At 54.5% G+C, this 19,291-nt stretch overlaps 1 protein-coding gene across 1 annotated transcript in view; it reads left to right on the top strand.

The window, feature by feature from the left end:
- The window catches only part of TCERG1L (transcription elongation regulator 1 like), a gene marked incomplete at both ends in the record, with an annotated part of 193,583 nt that overhangs the window by 116,062 nt on the left and 58,230 nt on the right, over window positions 1-19,291 (top strand). The window contains 2 exons of the mRNA XM_082673840.1: window positions 9,173-9,264; window positions 12,838-12,926. Coding sequence (XP_082529966.1) covers window positions 9,173-9,264; window positions 12,838-12,926 — 181 coding nt within the window. The remainder of the gene's footprint in view (window positions 1-9,172; window positions 9,265-12,837; window positions 12,927-19,291) is intronic.

The raw sequence follows: 19,291 nt of genomic DNA, 5'->3' as shown, positions 1-19,291 counted from the left end.
CATGAATACTTATGCCAAGGTAACTAATGTGTTAAATACGATATCTGAACTCTAAGACTCTAACGCTTAATTTTAGCATTGTCAGAAGGCTCCTAGGACTGCTACAGGCCTCACTTGAGATTCCTTTTCTATGAAATAATAGTAACAGTAGCTAGTAGCCTTGAAAAAATCTTCAGTGTGAAAATAAAATGTAATTATTTTGTTACATGTATAAAGCACTCTATGATATACTATGTATAATGCAGTATGTATAACATTATTTATATTGACAATTTCATATGCCATTGTCCGCGTATTTTTAGCTTTCACTGCTCCTTGTCATATCCACGTGGTGGGGGGGAGGGGGATGGCTGCTCTCTCGCTGGCCTGCGTGGCCTTATCTCCCCACTGGGCCCTGCCTTCTGTCACTTGCCCTGGCACCTGTGGTCCGAGTCCTGTCCCGGATGTGGGTCTCAGCTCTGGGACTTGCTATTCCTTGTTTCCATAAGTTGTTCCCGCCCCCTTGTCCCAACCCCTGTCCATCTTTGGACCCTCCCTCCACCTGTCGATTCACCTGCCAGCTCCAGAGGAACCTGTCCTGTCCTCTCCCAGGTGCCCCTGGCCTCAGGGTTGGTTGGTCCGGAGGCCTGCAGCTCACCTGGCTTCACGTGCCTTTCTTTCTTTTCTTTTTTTTTTTTTTAAACGTCTTTATTGGAGTATAAGTGCTTTACATTGTTGTGTTAGTCTCTGCTGTATAACAAGGTGAATCAGCTATATGCATATGTATATCCCCATATCCCCTCCCTCTTGCGTCTTCCTCCCACCCTCCCTATCCCACCCCTCTAGGTGGTCACAAAGCACTGAGCTGATCTCCCTGTGCTATGTGGCTGCTTCCCGCTAGCTAGCTATTTTACGTTTGGTAGTGTGTATATGTCCATGCCACTCTCTCACTTCGTCCCAGCTTACCCTTCCCCCTCCCTGTGTCCTCAAGTCCTCACGTGCCTTTCTTTTCCCTCTACCCACCTTGTACCTCCTGCCACCTTAGAGCAGGGCCACACCTGCCACATGTTTTGACCAAAAAATGAAGAAACTGTCATGAGCCTTTTGGAGCACTGCTGTCACCGGGTGCAGAAATGAGAATGTGGTGACTACTGAACCTACTGGCAGTCACCCCTCTGCGGTCAGATCAGAAGTGGCTTCTGGGGAATCAGGGTACATGGGCCCCCTCTCACGGAAGGACCTGCCCTGATCAGCGGTGTGACAAAACCGTCGCTGCGTGTACACTGTTCCCGTCACCGTGACGCGCCAGTGCACGTTCTGTTCGTCTGCTGTAGATCAGAAGTTAGTAACCTTTCCATTAACCTCAAAACCCAAATCAAATAAAAGTCTGGGATCCTTTTGCTTTAATGACCTCGGATTTGAAGAAATTGCTGGAAGCCCCCGTCTCCCAGCCCTCCACGGTGGTCTTACTGGTGGTTGGGCTGTGCCTGAACTTGCCAGGTTCCTGGGCCTAGGCTGGCTCGGCCTCCTGGCTGCTGTGAGGTTGACACCCAGGGAAACCCGGGGGACCCAGTGGCCTGTGCGGCGGGACAGGCTGAGCTCTTCACATCCCAGCGCTTTAAACAGAGGAGTCTTGACACCTCTGCTTAGTGCATTCTCGAATAGAGAAGAAGAAAGTTTAAAAATTAACTTAAATGATACCAATTTGATGTTTCTGTGTTTTTAACTGGAGCCAGTCCTGCCCTAGGGCACAGCGTGGGCTGCCACCAGGACCCAGGAAAGGAAACAGAGAGGTTCTCCCCTGGGGCTGCTCACGCGTGTAGCTCCCACCCAGGTGGCCTGGGGACCCCACCTGTCCACTCTGTGACGGGGCCCCGCTCACCCTTCCCACCGCAGGGAGGGCAGGGGGAGGTGTTGCCAGGTGCCCACACAGGTGCCCCAGGGAGAGATGTTTGCCTGGTGTCCCCACGAGAGAGAATCATAGGCCCTCCTCGGTGGGGACCGTACAGGAGCGTGTCCCCAAGGGACCGAAACCAGTGTCAGGGATCATGTCGAGTTATTAAATGCTGGAGTCCAGTGAAGGAGTTGACGCTTCTCTCTGGGAGCTGCTGTGTCTCCTCATTAAACAACTAATCTGGGGCTCTTTGGGGGGTACAGTAGGGTCCTGTCTCTTGGTTCTGTTCTTTAACTTGATGAAAGAGACAGCCAGCAGGTGTGGAAACTGGACGGTCAACCTGGCAGCGTTTACACTGAGGCAGATGCTGGATCCTGAGGGATCTGGAGACACCTGGTAGGTGGGGCGGGGGGAGGCCGCCCCGTGTCGTGTGCTTCCCCCGGAGCCCCAGCGTTGGGGAGACCTCACGTCTGGGGGATGGGGGAGAGTCTCCACGACCAGGTTCTACATTAAAGCCAGTGCCCGCGAGAGCTGGGGGTCCTGTCCCCGAGGCTGGAGGAGCCCTGCCTGTCGAGTGAGACCCTGGAATCATGCTCAGCCCCGAGGGGCTTCCTTCAGGCCTTTTGAGGAGCTCTCAGCAGTCGTGAGATGCTCATCGTTACATTCGTCGAAGCTCAGCTGATGGAACGAGAGACGTTCAAACTGCAAAGCACGTCATCCTTGTCCAGAACGACTGCAAGGACCTCAGCCAGCGGGCGTTCTCGTTTCTCGCACCAGCCCACGAGAATCTCACCACTAAGCTCCTACGAGCATCTCTCTGGCCATTGTCTGGTTTCAAATTCAATGTCCTATTAAAACAGGTAACCTCGGGGTGCAGAGGCTGGACGAAGCTTCCTCAGGCGGCCCTCCCGAGGAGACTTCGGCTGCGAGGCAGAGTTCTCAGGGGTCCAGGGATGGGCCGAGGTCTGCACCTGCCTGGCGGGGAGGCGTCCGGCTTTGCCATTTTGACCACACTAGGTCAGAACCTCCCTCCCCTGTCACTTCAGTCCCCTGTGGAAGCCGCGATTTCTTAAAGCTCTGAGAAGGACATGAGGGAGCTTGAAAAAGCCTCAGAACAAAGAGAAGGAAGAGACTTAATAACTGTCCAGGAAGGTAGAGGCGACTTAGGTAAAAAATGGCAACATGCCGGCCCTGTTACTGGAGAGAAAAGGACTACGGCAGAGGGGCTTGGGGGCTGGACGGCTACAGTCTGGGAGCACAAGTGTCATTAAAGACAAAAAGAAAATGTAGTCTGGATCTAGAACGGTCAGACGTCGGTGGAGACGGGAGATATGGGGGGAGCATACAGGGGGTATCGTGGGGAGTCCTGTCCTGGGAACCCGCCCCCCAGCTTTTCACCTGCCCACCAGCTGACGTTTGTCCCATGCCTGCTGCTCAGTGCCAGACCCGGAGGTGGCTGTTAGCTGTGGCCGCGGGAGGCTTGCTGGAGGCGGGGGCACGGCGCACACTCCACCCGTCACGTGCATGCAGGCGTGAGCGCCCAAGCAAGAGGAGGTGACAGAGCACCCTCGGAGGCAGAAGAGGGGAAATGATAGACCGTAGGACAATTTTCAAAGACGCTGTCCGTGTTTTGAAAGCAATGCATAGTCTATATAGTTCTTATAACAGACAACTTATTTTTGATGTCAGCTGTAGAAAACGTCATCACACTTCCTGCACTCATGTGTCATTCTTTTCTGACATGGGTGGACCAGAGAGTAACCTAACTAAGTAGTGGATTTCTGTGTAATGCATTTAACTGCTGCGATGGCTGGAAAGTCATCAAAATAGTAGTCTTTTCTGTGTGTGTGGGTACGTGTGTGTGTATGTCTGTCTGTCTGCGTGTAAGCATGTGCCCGTGTGTGTTGGGGGTGCACCCTTGCCTCTCAGGTGGATGGGCACCTGAGCCCCTGGTGCCAGCTCGGGTCCTCAGGGTAACCGCCATGACAAGCCCAGCCGTGACCCTTGTGACACCCACTTTGGTGGCAGCAGCACTGCCAGGTGTGTGCTCTCTGGCATCCCCGGGGTGAGGTCGAGTGATGGGAGGATGTTTTCCCTCTTTCCGCAGCTGTAATTCCTGTGCTGCCTTGAAAGGTGGGCGTTGCTGACATAACTCAGCCTGGGACTGTGAAATGGATTTATGCTTTTTGGAAAAGATTGAACGCCGCACTTTTGCAATATGCTCTACCTGAACCAAAGAGAAGTGTTTTAAATGATGGTTCGCAGTCTACAGGAATGTATGAAAAATGTAGGGGGACTCACAAATGATACGCCATTTGCCTGAAAATGATATTCAGTTACAGTGGAGGCTGGAAGGCCTTGTCTAGTTTTCTTAGGTGTGAAATGAGATGACTGTTTCTGCTTTGCTTAAGCATCGCAGAAATTATTTTAAGGCAGCACTTACAGGAGACAGTATTCGAGATGAAAATACCATTCATTACTCTCCTTAAGGCATTTCTTTAAGTGGGTGATACGCTATTGGTTCTTGGAGGTGAGAACATTCATGTATGGAAGTGGGGTCACTAGATCGTGGCAGACACAGAAAATGGGACCCCAGCACTCCAGGATTGCCCCTAGCACCCCATGTCCTACACAGGCTTCTCCAGGACTGGGGGGGGCGGTCACTGGGGAGAAACCTCTGTTTCTGAGCACATTCCCCGGCAGGGTCCCGTCTGTTCACTTCCAGTCTTTGCAGGCGGAGGCCTGTGCGCACGTGGGGTTTAGTGGCGTGGACTGGCTTTGTCAACCTTCCCATCGTGGCCAGTGGTCTGCAATGACCAGGGAACTCAAGTCATCCTGCTGTCCCCCCAGCCTCACGGGCTCCCCCAGGAGGTCACAATCAGGGTCGTGTGGTGCAGACCATCTGTGGATCAGGGGTCCCCTTGGTCTAAGAGGAGATGCCCCACTAATTCCAAATTCGTCAGAAGCCACTGTTGGTTTTCAGGATAGAAAAGGTTAACTGTCTCTTCTGCCCTCTTCCTTGGGGTTAATCCATTTCCTTCTTCCCCAGCAGGAAACCAGAAGATTATTCTGGCCCTCCAAGTTCACTGCTTATATCTTCTATTTTGGGGGAATATACCCCAAGCAGTTGCAGATGTCCTGTTGACTTTCAGAATCCCAGAATTGGAAGAAACTTAGGAGATCGGTCCATTTTATAGATGAGGAAACTTAGACCAAGGGAGGGCAAACTTTATTGGATTAAAATGAGATTGAATTTCAGTCACCTTTTGAATTAAAAGATGCGGACGTGTTTTTATATCTTTTTGACAAGTTAGACAATTTTGACTCGTCTGCAGTGGTTCTTTATGTTAATAATTAAGAAAGCAACTTTTAAATGTTTAAGACAATCCTAGTGCTTTATTCAGTATAGTTTTGGGTGTATAGTAATTGTCCCATTACCATTGTATATGAGCTATCTTTGCTCTGAGGCCTGATACCAGATAACTTTGAGTCTTCACGTCCCCGGGACTCTAAGGGAACAGGTGGCTTAGATGGGGACTGATGACCAAGAGGTGACATGCTGGGAAGCTGACATGGACCCCTGACCTCAGATTAGGACACAGCAAGCCCACCTCGCTCTTCTTCTAGGGAAACGAGGTTGATTGATTGCCGAGCTAGACGTTTCCACGGCTAAGTCTCGCCTATGAGGAGCATGGCTTTTCTGTCCCCTTTGTTCCATGGGACAAGTTTTGCCGACTGTTCACCTTCCGAGGGTTGTTGTGTATCCCCTCCCGTCACCCTTGCCAACTCCTGCAGCATTTTGAGGGAAGGTGCTGTCTGATTGCTCACTCCACTTCCCCCCACTTCTCCCCGCGAACAGCCAGGGTTGTGCTGGATTCTGTACAGGCAGTTTTCACACAGGCCCCCTTTCTTCCTCCCGGCTTCCATGCGACCTTTCTGGACCTCCTTGTCGCTCAGCCCTGCCAGGAGGAAAAGCAAACTATCTGCGAGCCCTTCCCCTCCCAGGGCTGGGCTTGATCAATAGACCAACCGCCCCCAAAGATCTGACCATCCTGCCCCCCTCACAGGGTGGAAGGGCATCACACACGCCCCTAAGTACTTCAGCACCAGGTCTTCAGACTTGTTGATTCTCCTCCACAAACTAGTTCTCTTTGACATCCAAGGGAGCATCTGATGGCAGCATCATCGGGGTTTGTGGAGAGGCCCAAAGCACAGGGTGGTTCAGCAGGTCAGAGTGGGCCCCGGAGTGGCCCTCGGGGAGACGTAGCATCAGCTCTTCCAGGACGAACGTGGAGACCCAGGCTATTACGAGAGGGATCTGGGCGCCCCAGCTGAGCCAAGCAGCGAGGCTGCACGAGCCACGGCTGTGAGGGGGGTGGGCTCTTACGGAAGCCGCGCAGGGCGAGGCTCAACGTCTGTCACAGGCGCTCTGGGGGCGCGTGTGCCGCGAGGGCCTTCAGCGTGATGATCAGGGCCGTCTTTGCAAAGGAGCCGTCACAGCGAGCAGCGCCGTGCATGTAGCCCAAATGCCAGATTTGAAGAGCTAAGTTTTACAAAGATCAAGTGTTTTCAATAAAGGAAAAAAATGAATATACTTTCTCAGAATCATGAGGGCACACACGTAAGCAAGACTACTCTCACTGAGAACTGCGTTACGGTGGGCACACAGGGCCTTGCGGTCAGTTTCCTCGCACTGTTTTTACAACGTGTAGTATTTGCATGAGATGAGAAGATCCTCCCATTTCCAGCGACGCCCGATGGCTTTGTTTTCTGTGCGGAGACCCCGCATCGGCACACGGCCCCTCCCTCCGGGCACGGCCCGTGCGGACTGGGAAGGAGCCCAGACCGTGTGCTCAGGCGGTGGAAAGCTGCTCATTTCTACTCACAGCTCAGGTCTCGGTCCAGCAGCTCGAAAGTAGAGCCCAGGGTCATAACCAGGCCCTTCCACTTCGTTGCAAGTTCAAGCTTTTCTCCCCTTTCCTTGGGCCTTGCCAGGAGGCAAGGTGGGAGCAGGGAGAGTTCAGCTTCCTTTTTGTTCTCTGGCCTCCTTCACAGAGCAGGGGTCGAGCGTCCCAGGTCCTGCGGGCGGCTCTGGGGAGGTTCTGCAGGCTTGGTCTCCTGGGCAAGGCAGTGTCCCTGTGTCCCCGGCCTCTCTTTCGCACAAGAGCTGCTCTGGTGGCCTGTTCAGACACCACCCTCCGTGGCTCTGTCCTCAGTGTCCCCACCCCGGCGCAGGCCCTTGCGCTTTTCTGGCCGGTGTAGACCTCTTGCTAAGGCTGCCCACACCCAGGCATCCTTGCAAAGCCCCTCTGCCCACCTTGGGCACCAGCCTCCCACCCTGTTCCTCAGCTGCAGCGGCGGGAAGGGCTGGGTTCCGGGACTGCCCTGCGGATGCCCCCTGGCAAACCCCCGTTCCCGTCTGGCACGGAGTTGGTGGCTGGTGGGATCAGGGCCTGAGCTGAAGCCCAGACGGGGGTCCCCGGCTCTAGACCTCGTGACAGGCCGGGCTCTGCAGGACGAGTGGGGACAGGGTATCAGAGAATCTACTGTTGACTCAGTGGAACCACCCGCATTCCTCGAGGCTGGGGTGTGGTTGGTTGACTGAGGTTTGCTTTACAGTCCCTTCCCCAAGGCCGACGGTGAAATGGCCCTGTAAGTGGTGCTGCCAGGCCCGAGGCGAGCCTCTGGGTGGTGGTCACGGCTGCCCGGGACCCCAGTGGTCGGCACTTACCGCCCCCGTGTGAAGGGGATGTGCGTTCCAGGCTCCAGACGCACGCGGTTTGGAGATGTGAGGGCAGCCGGAAGCCGCGAGGTCTGGGGTCCACGCTTGGTCTGTTTGCCACCAGCCTGAGCTAAGGTTCCTTTAAGAGCCAGGACAAGCCAGCTGGCCCCTGGGGAGAGTCTGCAGGCCAGGCCACGCTTCAGAGTGACAGCAAGCCTGGCTGCGGTCCTAACAACCTCTGTCCGTCCATCCATGTCCGTGACAGGTGGAGGCGGGGCCTCAGGGCTGGCTCCCGCGTGCTTCCGCCTCGTCCAGACGCAGCACCTCTGTGGGGACTGAACTTTTGGTCCAGGTCCAGAACTGGCCCCGGGGCACTGCTGCACCTCTGAGGTACAGTTGTTAGTGGGGTGCCTGCTCCCTCACCCAGGCTCTGGGGCGACTGCCCTGCAGCCTGGACCTGGCTCTGCAGCCACTAGGGTGCCAGGTACCGATGCCCACTGTGGCACCATGGCCGGGCCCCAGGTGTGAGCCAAGCCCAAGCATGCACACACACACGTACACACACGTACATTCGTGAGAACACACAGATGTGCACACACAGACACGTACATACACGTACATTCGTGAGAACACACAGATGTGCACACACAGACACGTACACACACGTACATTCGTGAGAACACACAGACGCGCACACACACAGACACGTACACACACGTACATTCATGAGAACACACAGACGCGCACACACACAGAGCAGTGCTTGTTGTTCTCTCCTCCCTTCCACTGGGAAGGAGAGACCCTGGGACCTGCTCAACTGTGTTGCACAGACAGGAGCCCCAGGTCAAGCAATCCCTTCCAGACCCTTCCAGGGTCTCCTCGGTGAATTTATCTATTTGTGAGGCTGGTGTGTTTAGGTGGCTTGGTGTTTCCACTAATCCTTGCTCCTAACACCGTGGTTAATCTTGCTGTCCGTCACTGCCCGCAGACGTCTGAGGCTACACAACGCCTTTGAATGAGATGAAGCCTAAGTCTGTTTTCATATCTGGAGTCAGGTTGTTTCCACTTTCCCCTCCCTCCTCCCAGACAGTCACTGTCTGCACAGTCAAAGCACTGTGCAGGCCACCCATGGGCGCCAGAGTCCACTTTAGTGATGGGCAAACAACGGTAACAGGAAGTCTGGCCAGCATGGACCCCCAGCCCCTGTTGGGACAGGGCTCAGGGTGGCCCATCACGGCCACTGGCTGTTGAAGCCTACGGAAGCCTGCCTCTGCTGCCCACATTGGGCCCCTTGTCAGGGAGACCTGAGTCCCGTCCATTGTGACCCACGTGGCCTGGTCCAGGATGCGTGCGTGGCCAAGTGCTCCGTGGACAGTGCTGTGCAGGCTCAGATGCGGTTGCCAGGACCTCACCATGGAGTCGCAGTGGAGGCGTGGCCAGTACCAGTCGGCACAGCTTCCCGTGGGATGCACCGTGCGCACCACCACTCTGAATTCTCCAAGCCACTGTCTGTCTTGTTCAGTTTTACAAACTGGCAGGACAAACAGATGCTAACGACGGTTGTTTTGGCCCCGCAGATAAAAGCAGAGAGCACAGCCGGACGCCCTGCCCGCCGGCCCTGATGCTGCACGGGGAGACGAAGAGCCCGGCGGGAGACAGACCAGCCAAGGTCAGTGGGCTGCGAAGATGTGAAACCCCGGGTTGGGGGCTGCGGGGCCCGCACGGCCTTCGTCCCTGTTTTCCCACCTGGCTCTCGGCAGTGGTGCTTTGCGGTCCCCTGTGTGGAACAGGGCCGGATCCAGCAGGACAGCTCCAGAGCCCTGTGGAAGGGAAGGGGCATCCGGGAGCCGGGCAGAAGCAGCCTGGCCTTCCCTTCCTGGTCTGGGTCCAGAGCTCGCTGGCCAGCACTGCTCAGAGGAGTAGTGACCCTGGCCTTCTGGGTCCGCCGCCCTCACATCTCAGCAGGCACGGGCACGGGCACGCGGGCAGCCAGGCCGTGCAGTTGGACGCCCCTCAGGCGAGGCTGCGGTCTGCGTTTGGTTTCACTGTTATAGGAAAACCAGCACATGTTTGTGTTTCCTGAACGCCTTAGAGTCTCAGGTCCTTCCCTTTGCTCGTTTACCAGACGGCATTTTATAGACTGTGAACGCGTTGGATGCATTTCTCTTCCCACGACTAACCCAAGAAATCAGCGTTTATTGCTGCTTTTGAAAGTCACAAACGGCACTTTGGCCTCTGGCCTGATCTGTCAGCTACGCTGCTGGCCTCTGGCCTGCCCCGGTGTCGTGTGAACATTCTCTCTTCCTTTGCTGTTACCAGGTGTGTCTCTGCCTCAGCCTGGTACGTCCCCGTTCCCGCTGGTTGTCCTACCGGTTCCCTGTTAGTGACGTCCCTGGGCACACACTCACCTGTGGGCCACGCCTTCCTCCCCATCATTAGTGCCGATGCTAAATGGTATAAATGGATCACGAACGTTAGTGCAAATTAAACTGTTGCTCCCTGATGTAGGATTTCTCTGTAAGAGATTAACATCCGTGTCAGAATTACATGTTTATTAAACAGATCGTCTTTCTTCTGTTTTAGCTGCTTTCTTCATCTCTGGGCTCTGTGCCTCTAATTCACTTTTATTACTTCAGTGTGGAAGGAAAGTTTTATGCCATGATTAGCCTTTTTTTTTTTTTTTTTTGCGGTACGCGGGCTTCTCACTGTTGTGGCCTCTCCCGTTGCGGAGCACAGGCTCCGGACGCGTAGGCTCAGCAGCCATGGCTCACGGGCCCAGCCGCTCCGCGGCATGTGGGATCCTCCCGGACTGGGGGACGAGCCCGTGTGCCCTGCATCGGCAGGCGGACTCTCAACCACTGCGCCACCAGGGAAGCCCATGATTAGCCACTTTTATCACCCATAGGAAATCATAACCAGCGTGCATCTCAAGAAGGCGACTTTGGTAATTTGAGAATTACCAAGAGAACCCCAGCTTTGCCAAATTGAAATGTTAGTCCCCATCAGAAATCACGTCCCACCGTATTTACTTGAATAATTAGTGGGGGAAATCTACTACTCAGAGGCCCCTCGTTAGGTTTCATTCTTCAGTTAGCTTCATAGTGAAAATCCCTCCTCGTTTTTCTGCTTGGATTAGTAATGTAAACTCTGGTCTTGATATAATCATATATTTCTAACACAACTGTTTCTCAGTACTCCCAGTTATGCTATTTTCTCACAGGAAACAAAGACATTTTCTACCACCCCGAAATTCTACAAAAAGATCGTTCCTCAACTTATGAACTTAGGGATAATCACGTAAATTACAAATCATTTAGTCAGTGTAATTGTACGTCACAATGAATGAAGGGCCCCAGGAAGCCCCCAGTAAGAGACCAGGATGGACAGGCGTGAAAGAGATCACCCCTCATGTCATGGATCTTACCTGTCTAACCTTTAATTGACGCGGTTCCCCATGGTCCTTGCGCAGAGGCCGCGCTAGACCTGGTCCGGATGAGCTCTTCATCCTGGCCCTTCCATCCATCCTCTGCCTGGCTCTGCCGGCACTGGCCGTTCTCTCCGATGTCGCGGGCTCGACTCCCGAGTGAACAGGAGGCAGGTTCACTCCGTTGCCTGTGGTTTTGCCAGAGTTCACGTGACTTGTTTGGGGGGTTTTCCTACCCTTATAGACCCTTGGTGATCTTTTAACTTTATATTTGAATTTTATGTTTCAGTGCTCTCATAACGTAGCACTTTGCTCGCTAACGATTCTGTTTCAAAGGAGGTTGGGACGGTGGGCATGAGTGCTGGTCCCGGTGTGGCCCTCGGGGGCCCTGGAACGAGCCTGTGGACTCCTGTCCTTGTGCAGCCGGCCTGGCAGCGGTGCCCACGTGGGGCGTGGCAGCATTGGCATCCTTGACTTTGAATCCTTCGCACAAATGGCTAACCGTCTCCTCACCCACACCGCCTCATAAAGCGCTGACACTGATGATGGTAGAAACAGATCCGCAGAGTTTAGGTGACATTTAATTTTTTTAAAACGAATCTAGAGCTTTGATCGCTCCTGACTTTCTCAGCTCAGAACCTGGCTGCTGCGTTGAATAATTATGCACTAGTATCTTTTAATCTCACCTGATTTTGTGAAAGAGAACACAGTCCTTATTATACTGTTCTAAATTTGAGATTAAAACCATGGAAACAGCTGGTAGAAGAAAAAACAGTGTTTCCTCACCACTAGAATTTATTGTGCTAACTACGGTTTCATTTCTTTCTTATAGCTGTTCCGAAAGTGAGATGGCACTGACTTTAAAAAAACAAAAATTCCTCATGGTAATTCTTCAGTTCCACCTGTAGGAGTTTGGTTCTGTTTCCCTTTGTTTAAGAAAATCTGATACCTGTCGTACATCAGTGCAGCTAAATAAGTTCATCTGAATCTTGGATCCGTGTTTATGTTGGCGTCATAATTGCCCATGTTTTCTAATCTCAAACAACTTCTGTTTCTCTCCAGATTCTGACCATAATGAACAATGATCAAGTGTCCCAGCCATAGTTTTTTTTTTTTTTTTTAACTTTAGGGAATAATCTTCATTTTCTTCTGGGTGATGTCATATTCAAACATTCTTTATTTTCTACCTGAAGACAGAGACAGAGCGATTTTCAAACCCAGCTGTGCACCACAGTCACCTGCACAATGTAGAACACGCCCTGAACTCTGCCCTCACGTGGATGCTCTAGAAGGAGGGGGTGGGGGGAGTCACTGCAAGGACGCAGGCTTGTCACTTCCCCTGCCGTCAAGGGACGGGACGGCCCAGCCCAGCCACACCTGGGACCCTCACTGCTCCAAGGTTCTCTGCCGCTGAAGGCAGTGTTTGGCCGTAGAGTGACTCCAGCCCCTGGGTCAGCCCATCTCCAGAGACGAATCCAGTGGGAGTTTCTGCCCCCAAGACACTGAGGCATCTGGAAGCAACCTCTCAGCCACCACCACCTGTGTCTGTTTCTACAAAAGCAGGCAGCTGAGCCCATTTGGGATAATTAGAGGGAAGCCTTAGTCTGAATCACTCAACACGGTCAGTGGCACCATTAATTCTAAATTCTCATGTGGCTGCCGGGTCCCATTAGCTGGCTCTGCTGAGCAGGTCATTACCTAATAGCTGCTGTGGGCAGGTCTGTCTGCAGAAGACTTGTTATTCTTTACTCGGTTGCCTGTAGCTGAAGAGGACTGTTTAATTTTTTTAAAGTTCTCTCCTTCTCTCTCTGCTGAAAGGAGGTTCCATCGATCCTAGTGACGGGCGAAGACAGAGCGGCCAAAGGCACAAGACCCGTGGCCTCCACCCCGGTGCCCGGATCCCCCTGGTAAGACGCCCGGAGGCCGGGAGCCCTGTCTGATCCAGCACTTGCTTGTTGTCACCAGAGAGAAATGCATACTCCGTCGGTAATGCTGTTTTAAAAAATTAACTTGCAGCTCCTGGCAGGCAGCTCTCCACACTGTGGCCACCTTCTGCCGAAAAATAGCATTTAAGTGATAAGTTATCCTGCTCGAATATATTTGCAAATATGTATTCAAATAGTAATGTTGTTGCATATGTATCCGTGAAAGGCAGCGTCTGAAGAGACGGCAGCACGCCTTGAGCTTCAAAGGTCTTTCCCTCTACTCCAAGAAGAGCGTAACTGAATAGCTGTTAATTAAAGATGTGTCTGGCTCTCTGCAGCTGCCCTGTGAGGATTCCTGATCTTTGAGTACGCCACACTCAAAGCGCCCTCCACGAGGGAGCCACTGGCTTTGCTTTTTTAAATGTCCTTTTATAATGGAGTAATTTGGAAGCAGAAAAAAAGGTTATTATAGTAAAATTAGCTTTAAAACCTGAAGATTAGATTGCAGGATACAGTTGGGAGGAACAGCTAATTTAGAGAACAGAAGTAGAACCATTGGCATCGTTTAATGCACCATCAGGGCGGAAGCAGCAGCCGTCCGTGGTCCCAGGCTGTGGCATTCGCCCTCCATGGTGTCCTGAGTGACGTCTGGCATCTGTCCTGCCCTGCAGCCCTGCCCCGGTCACCTGCTCACTGCGAGAACCTGTGCTCTTAACTGGACAGGCGGGGCACCCGCTCCTCTGGTCGGTCAATGGTCGGTGTTGCGGGCACCCGGGGGCCCCCCGCCCTCTGCCTTTAGCTGAAATGTTCGGCACCCTGAGGATGCCTCACGGGTCCGGGCTCCCTGTGCTAACACGCCTGCAGAGTGTCCTGCAATGAATTCAGTTGGTTTCTGACACCAACTCCTGGGTTAGCCAAAACCCCGCAGGCTGAGTGAGGGCTCAGTCCCACCCCTCTTCCCCTCCTTCAGACCCAGCCGGCTTGCCGGCATCTCTGTCCAGCTGATTGCGAACTCAGGGCTTCCCACGACCTCCCCTCGGTTTGAGAATTTGCTAGAACGACTCACAGAACTTAGAAGGGTGATTTACTTATGATAGCGGTTTTATTATAAGGACACAACACAGGAACAGCCAGGTGGAAGAGAGGCACAGGGCAAGGTGTGGGAGGGGTCTCGGGGCCCCCATTCCCTCTTGGGGGCATCACCCTCCCAGGACACCAACGTGGTCACCACGTTCAGCCTCTCTGACCTGAAGGAGGTTTTATGGACGTCTTATTACTAGGCACGCCCTCTCCCCTCCTGGAGGGCGTGAGGTGAGGCCACAAACCAACCCTCTCGACCCGTAGCGGGTCCTTCCGGGCCCAGCCCCGTCCTCCAAGAGTCACCACATGGGGCATGGGAGCAGACTCGAGTGTGCTCAGAGGGGCTCCTTGTGAGTAAAAACAGACGCTCAGTCACTTAGCTAATGCCAAGGGCTTTAGGAGCCTGGTGCCAGGAACCGAATGGGGGACAAAACAAAATTAAACGATTTATTTTTTATGACGCCACGAATGCTGTTTGGGGTCTTCTGTAACCAGACTCCTCACATGTGTTTCTAAGGCCAGCTCACTTTGCCACAAATCGTACTGGGGGTGAGAATAAATTCAATGCGGGCACGTGGCCCTGTTACTGTGTACGTGATGCTGCCCTTGGGGATTATAATTGGGGAGAAGACATGACCTTGGGCCCGAGAAGCTTCTGATTGTGGAAGCTGTGGTGTCAATTCCTCAACAGTACTGTGTTACAGCACAAAATGCTTCCTGAGGTCCTGGAGTCACACCGTCCTCGTCTGCCGCTGCCCCTCTGTGTGGGTCCTTGGCCTTGAATTATTAATCAGGCTTCCAGCCCCAGTCGTGCCGCAGGGCAGGCGTGTCCAGGCCGCGGTCCGGACTTTCAGATGAGGCCGTGCTGCGCTTTCTGAGTGGGAGTTAGGCCCGCCGGCCGGACCTGGGCATCCTTCCCACCTCTGCTCCCCTATTTCCCTGCCTTCCTGACTCAGTCCCACCTGAGCGAGGCTGCCCGGCCTCACTGAGCAGCCCGGGGTAAAGGGTGCCAGTGTGTAAAAAACCCCACACCTGGGAGGCTGGGTCTGTGCATCCCCTGAAAAGTGGAAGAGGGACCTGGACCTCGCAGGGAGCAGGGGGGCGTAGGGGCAGCACCAGACCGGCTTCTACTGCAGCCTCCCTCCCTCCCGACTGGGGGAGGCTGTGTGCAGCGTGGTCTGACACGCCCTTAACCTTGGTGTTGCACCCACGGAAGCCTTGGTGAGGACACGCCCTGCGTGACTGCAATGTGCCTCTGGGAAGAGCTCTTCTGCCCTGGGGGCTGCACCTGTTGCACCCAGTGAGCTCGGGTCACCCACCACGACCCCCTCCAGGGAGCGGGCTAGTCATCAGCCTGGGCCTGGGGTCAGCCAGGTCCTCAGGAGACGAAGGACAGAGAGACCTCCTGGAGGTGCGGGAGGCCAAAGCACTGCCTCCTCCACCTGTCGTCCCCGCCGGCCATCGCAGGCCAGGAAGCTTGAGGAAGCCCTCGCCCAGACCGAGAACGTGCCAGGGACCCGCTGCCTTTAACTCTCTGGTAAGCAGGGATTCACAGTGGGGCGTCCACGCGACAGTGCACTGGGGAGACTGGGGGAGGTGACTGGGTCTGTAAGAGTAAGTGAGTCCAGGGATCCCGGCGGGTCTCCAGGCGCTGTCAGAGGCTGTGGTGACCAGAGGAGGGGGCAGGGCCGCGGGAGGGCTCGGCTGTCTCCCCGAGTGGGTCTCCACCTCTCACAGCCGAGCGCCCGGAGTGCCTCTGTGTCTGAAGTCACTGTGTTCTTCCCTTGACGGTGCGTCCTCTCCATGGAGGTCCCTAGCCGGTCAAACTCCGGGCCCGCTCCCGCCGAGCCGACCCCCATCTTGCCCTCTTAGGCTGGTAGGGAAGCCAGCACTCAAACTTCCCTGCAGTGAAAGACCCCCAGGATGAGGAAGCTGGACTCTGCAGCAGGTCCCCGGCACATTCTCTGCCTGGTTGAGGGCAACGGCTGGTTGATGTAACAGCAGAGGAGGAAACACTGACTGTTCCTGAAGGCGGATTCTCCTGGACGCCCTGAGCCTTGGTCGAGATGGAGCCGCCCGGAAGGCGTTTGTTCCGTGAAGATGGTCTGGGGTCCTGGACGACGTTCTGATGTGAGAACAAGCCTCCTGCGGGGGCCACTCTCTCCGCAGGGCTGCCTGACGCTTCTGTGCTGTCCCCTGTCTCCACCACTTGAAAATGGGACCATAAGTTCATGGTCAGTGACTGAGGGCTGGCAGGCAGCATCTTTCAGGAGCTACACAAAGAAGTTAAAGCAAGTGGGGTCTTCAGGGGCACAGGTGGATCCCCTCCTCCAGGCAGCTCCCACACTGCCAGGGTCTTGGGGCCCTTCCAGACGCCTGTGTCCCAAGCTGGGAGCTGAGGACCCGCGGGTGCTTCCTCTGCACACGCGAGGCGTTCCTGTGGCTGGTCACTGCCCTCATCTCCAGCCGGCAGGTTATCAGGTCACTAAACGCACATTGGTGTCAGTGGGCGCGGCAGCCGGAGATGCCCAAGCTGGAGACCAGGCTTAGAGGGTGAAAAACAACATGCCGGTGTGTCCTGTGCTCTCAAGGCCCCCCTGAACCTTGACCTCACTTCGGACACAGGTTGTGTGGTCCACCCGCATGGAGCGGTTCTGCAGCACACCAGCTGGGTGTCCCACAGGTCAACCCATCTGACACTGTCAGACCCCACGTTCAGGGCTCAGACCCACAAGACTGTACCCCCTCTTCAGATGCCGAGTGAAAGTCCAGGTTGTCACCTGTGCTTCTGACAGACCGGCTCTAAATCAAGGTTCGAAGCACCTCCTTCTGTGTTCAGTTAATTTGCTAGAGCGACTCACAGAGCTCAGGAAGACCGTCTACTTACTAGGTCGTCGGTTGTTATACAAGGGTACAACTGGGGAGCAGCCAGATGGATGAGCTGCACAGGGTGAGGTATGAGGAAGGGGCTCAGAGCTTCCATGGCCCCTCCAGGCATCACACTCCCCAGATCTCACATGTTCCCCAACCTGGAAGCTCTCCAGTCCTTGTGGGGTTTTATGGGGGCTTCATCCCATAGGCACGGTTGATTAAATCATTGGTCGGTGGTGACTGACTCAACCTCCAGCCCCTCTCCCCTCCCCAGAGGTTGGGGAGGGGGCAGAAATTTCCCACCTTCTAATCACAGGCTTGGTCCCCTGGTCACCAGCCCCCTTCCTTAAGGACCTTCCCAGAGTCCCTCACTGACATGAACTCGGGCGTGGAGGAAGGAGCCTGGGATGTGAGTAAGAAGACGCTCCTCCCACCTCGACCCCTCCTCCCTCCTCCCTTGGGAAGAGTTTAGGAGCTCTGCGCAGAAACAGGGACGGGGACCAGATACACATGTCTGGGCATAAATCACGGTATCCCAGGAGGGAAAGTGGGAGCGAGGTTTCTACTCTCCCTCAAATCTTCATGTCTGCGGGCCCCAGTGTGCCTCACCCAACCTGCCCCGTGAAGCCGGGGCTGCTCAGTCCTTCCAGGTCAGCCCTTTCCCAGGGACAAAGGTGGGCAGAAGGAGGAAAGGAACAGAGAGCAAAGGACACGGAGGTGCTGCCTTTTCAGCTCAGAGACCTCAGCCCTGGGGATGTGACCCAGTGAATGTCCTGCAGATGGGACACTCCTCCTGGGACAGGGCGCTTGGGGGCAAGCAACAGGTGCAGAGAGGGACCTAGGTGTGTCTCTGTCGGGGGTGGCAAGGCATGTACCCCTCTCCCCACTGGGCTGAGATGGACGCTTGGAGAGAGAAGCAAAGATGACTTCCATCTTGCAGAACCCATAAACATCTGGATTTGCAATGTGAAAGTGAGTGCAGGGATCCTTTTGTATGACAAACCAGCAGTCCCTGATTCCATGCGCTAAAATCCAGATCTTCCTATAATAGGGCTGCTAAGTCTGGATGCTTTGTACTGGACCTAACTAACTCTGGTGCACTAATTATGTCCTCTGGGAACTGCGGACAGATAAAGAGAAGAGGGAATGTGGCAACCATCCAGAAATTTTACAGCGGTGATTAAAGCAGAGGAACGTATACATATTACTTAAAATGTGCATAAAACGATACATAAAATTAATTTTGCATGTCACAGCTGGCTTGGTCTAGTTGAGACCAACCATAACAGGTGGATAAGCAGATTTCTCTTGGGGAATCACGTTTATTTACCTGGCCACCAGCTCCTTGCTTCAGTCCCACACGTGTCCCTACGGCACAGGAACTGGGTTTTTTGTAGCCTAGCTAGGAACATGTGCCGTGCTAATTGTTGCCACTCCTCTATCTCCCAGGTAATAATCCCCTATTAAGTCCCTAATTAGCTCCTCTCTTCCCTTGCTGGAGAGGCTCAGTGGGTGGTGAAAGTAGGAGGTTGTGAATGTTTCCTACACCGTGGTCCTGGGCACTGGCTCTTCCCTGCGATGAAGGTGTGGTGTGGGCGTCCATGGACGCAGCCCCGGGCGCTTACAGAGCCAGTGCATCCCCGAGGCAGCGAAGGTACAACACAGACCCATCCAGCATCGGGGAAGAATTGGCCCAAGTCGATCCCCCAGTGGAAAGCTTCTTTCTTAATAGCCAGGCTTGGAGCCAGAGGGGCGGGTACCCAGGAAACTGAGTTGCTGAACTGTGTCCACCTGATAAAGAACATGTGGGGCCTCGCGTCAGGGGGACTTTTTGGAGCCCATGTTTCCCTGTGTCTGAGTGTATCCGATTCTTCGGGGAAGGACACCTGCCCAGCTGAGCCGTCTGCCCTCAGCCCAGCATCAGGTGGAGGTGACATCTGTCAGTATCTGCCGGGGCTGAAAGTTGAAACTCCGTTGCTCTTCACCCCGCAGCAGCACAGGACGGGGCCCGTTCCCCGCAGCCAGGGGCCGGGACACCTTCACTCACCTACTTCCAGCTGCTTCTTATTACCCAGGCCCTGCCCCTGCCGATCGGAACCTTCTCATGTCTGGCAGACCCCCAGCTCCAGGACCTCAGGACGCCCTGCAGAGCCAGTGGGAGGACTGGGGTGTGCTGAGGCTGGTCTCTCACAGCCTTTGGGGGGTTGCCCTGGGGCTGCTCTCTCTGCGCCCATGGACGCATGACCACCTCCCTGCCTCTGCGTCCGAGGCTGCCGGCTCCTCAGTAATTCTCGCTGAAATACCCTGTCCCCTGTGGGATGGAGTCACATTTCCCACGTGGGCAGATCCTAGTTGACTGCACTTTCTCAGCAGGCGCATCACTCCCTGGGTCCTTC

The sequence above is a fragment of the Grampus griseus genome, assembly GCF_964374135.1.
Source record: "Grampus griseus genome assembly, chromosome: 16".
Taxonomy (NCBI): domain Eukaryota; kingdom Metazoa; phylum Chordata; class Mammalia; order Artiodactyla; family Delphinidae; genus Grampus; species Grampus griseus.
The sequence above is the reverse complement of the archived record's forward strand: the minus strand, read 5'-3'. Positions and strand labels throughout refer to the sequence as shown.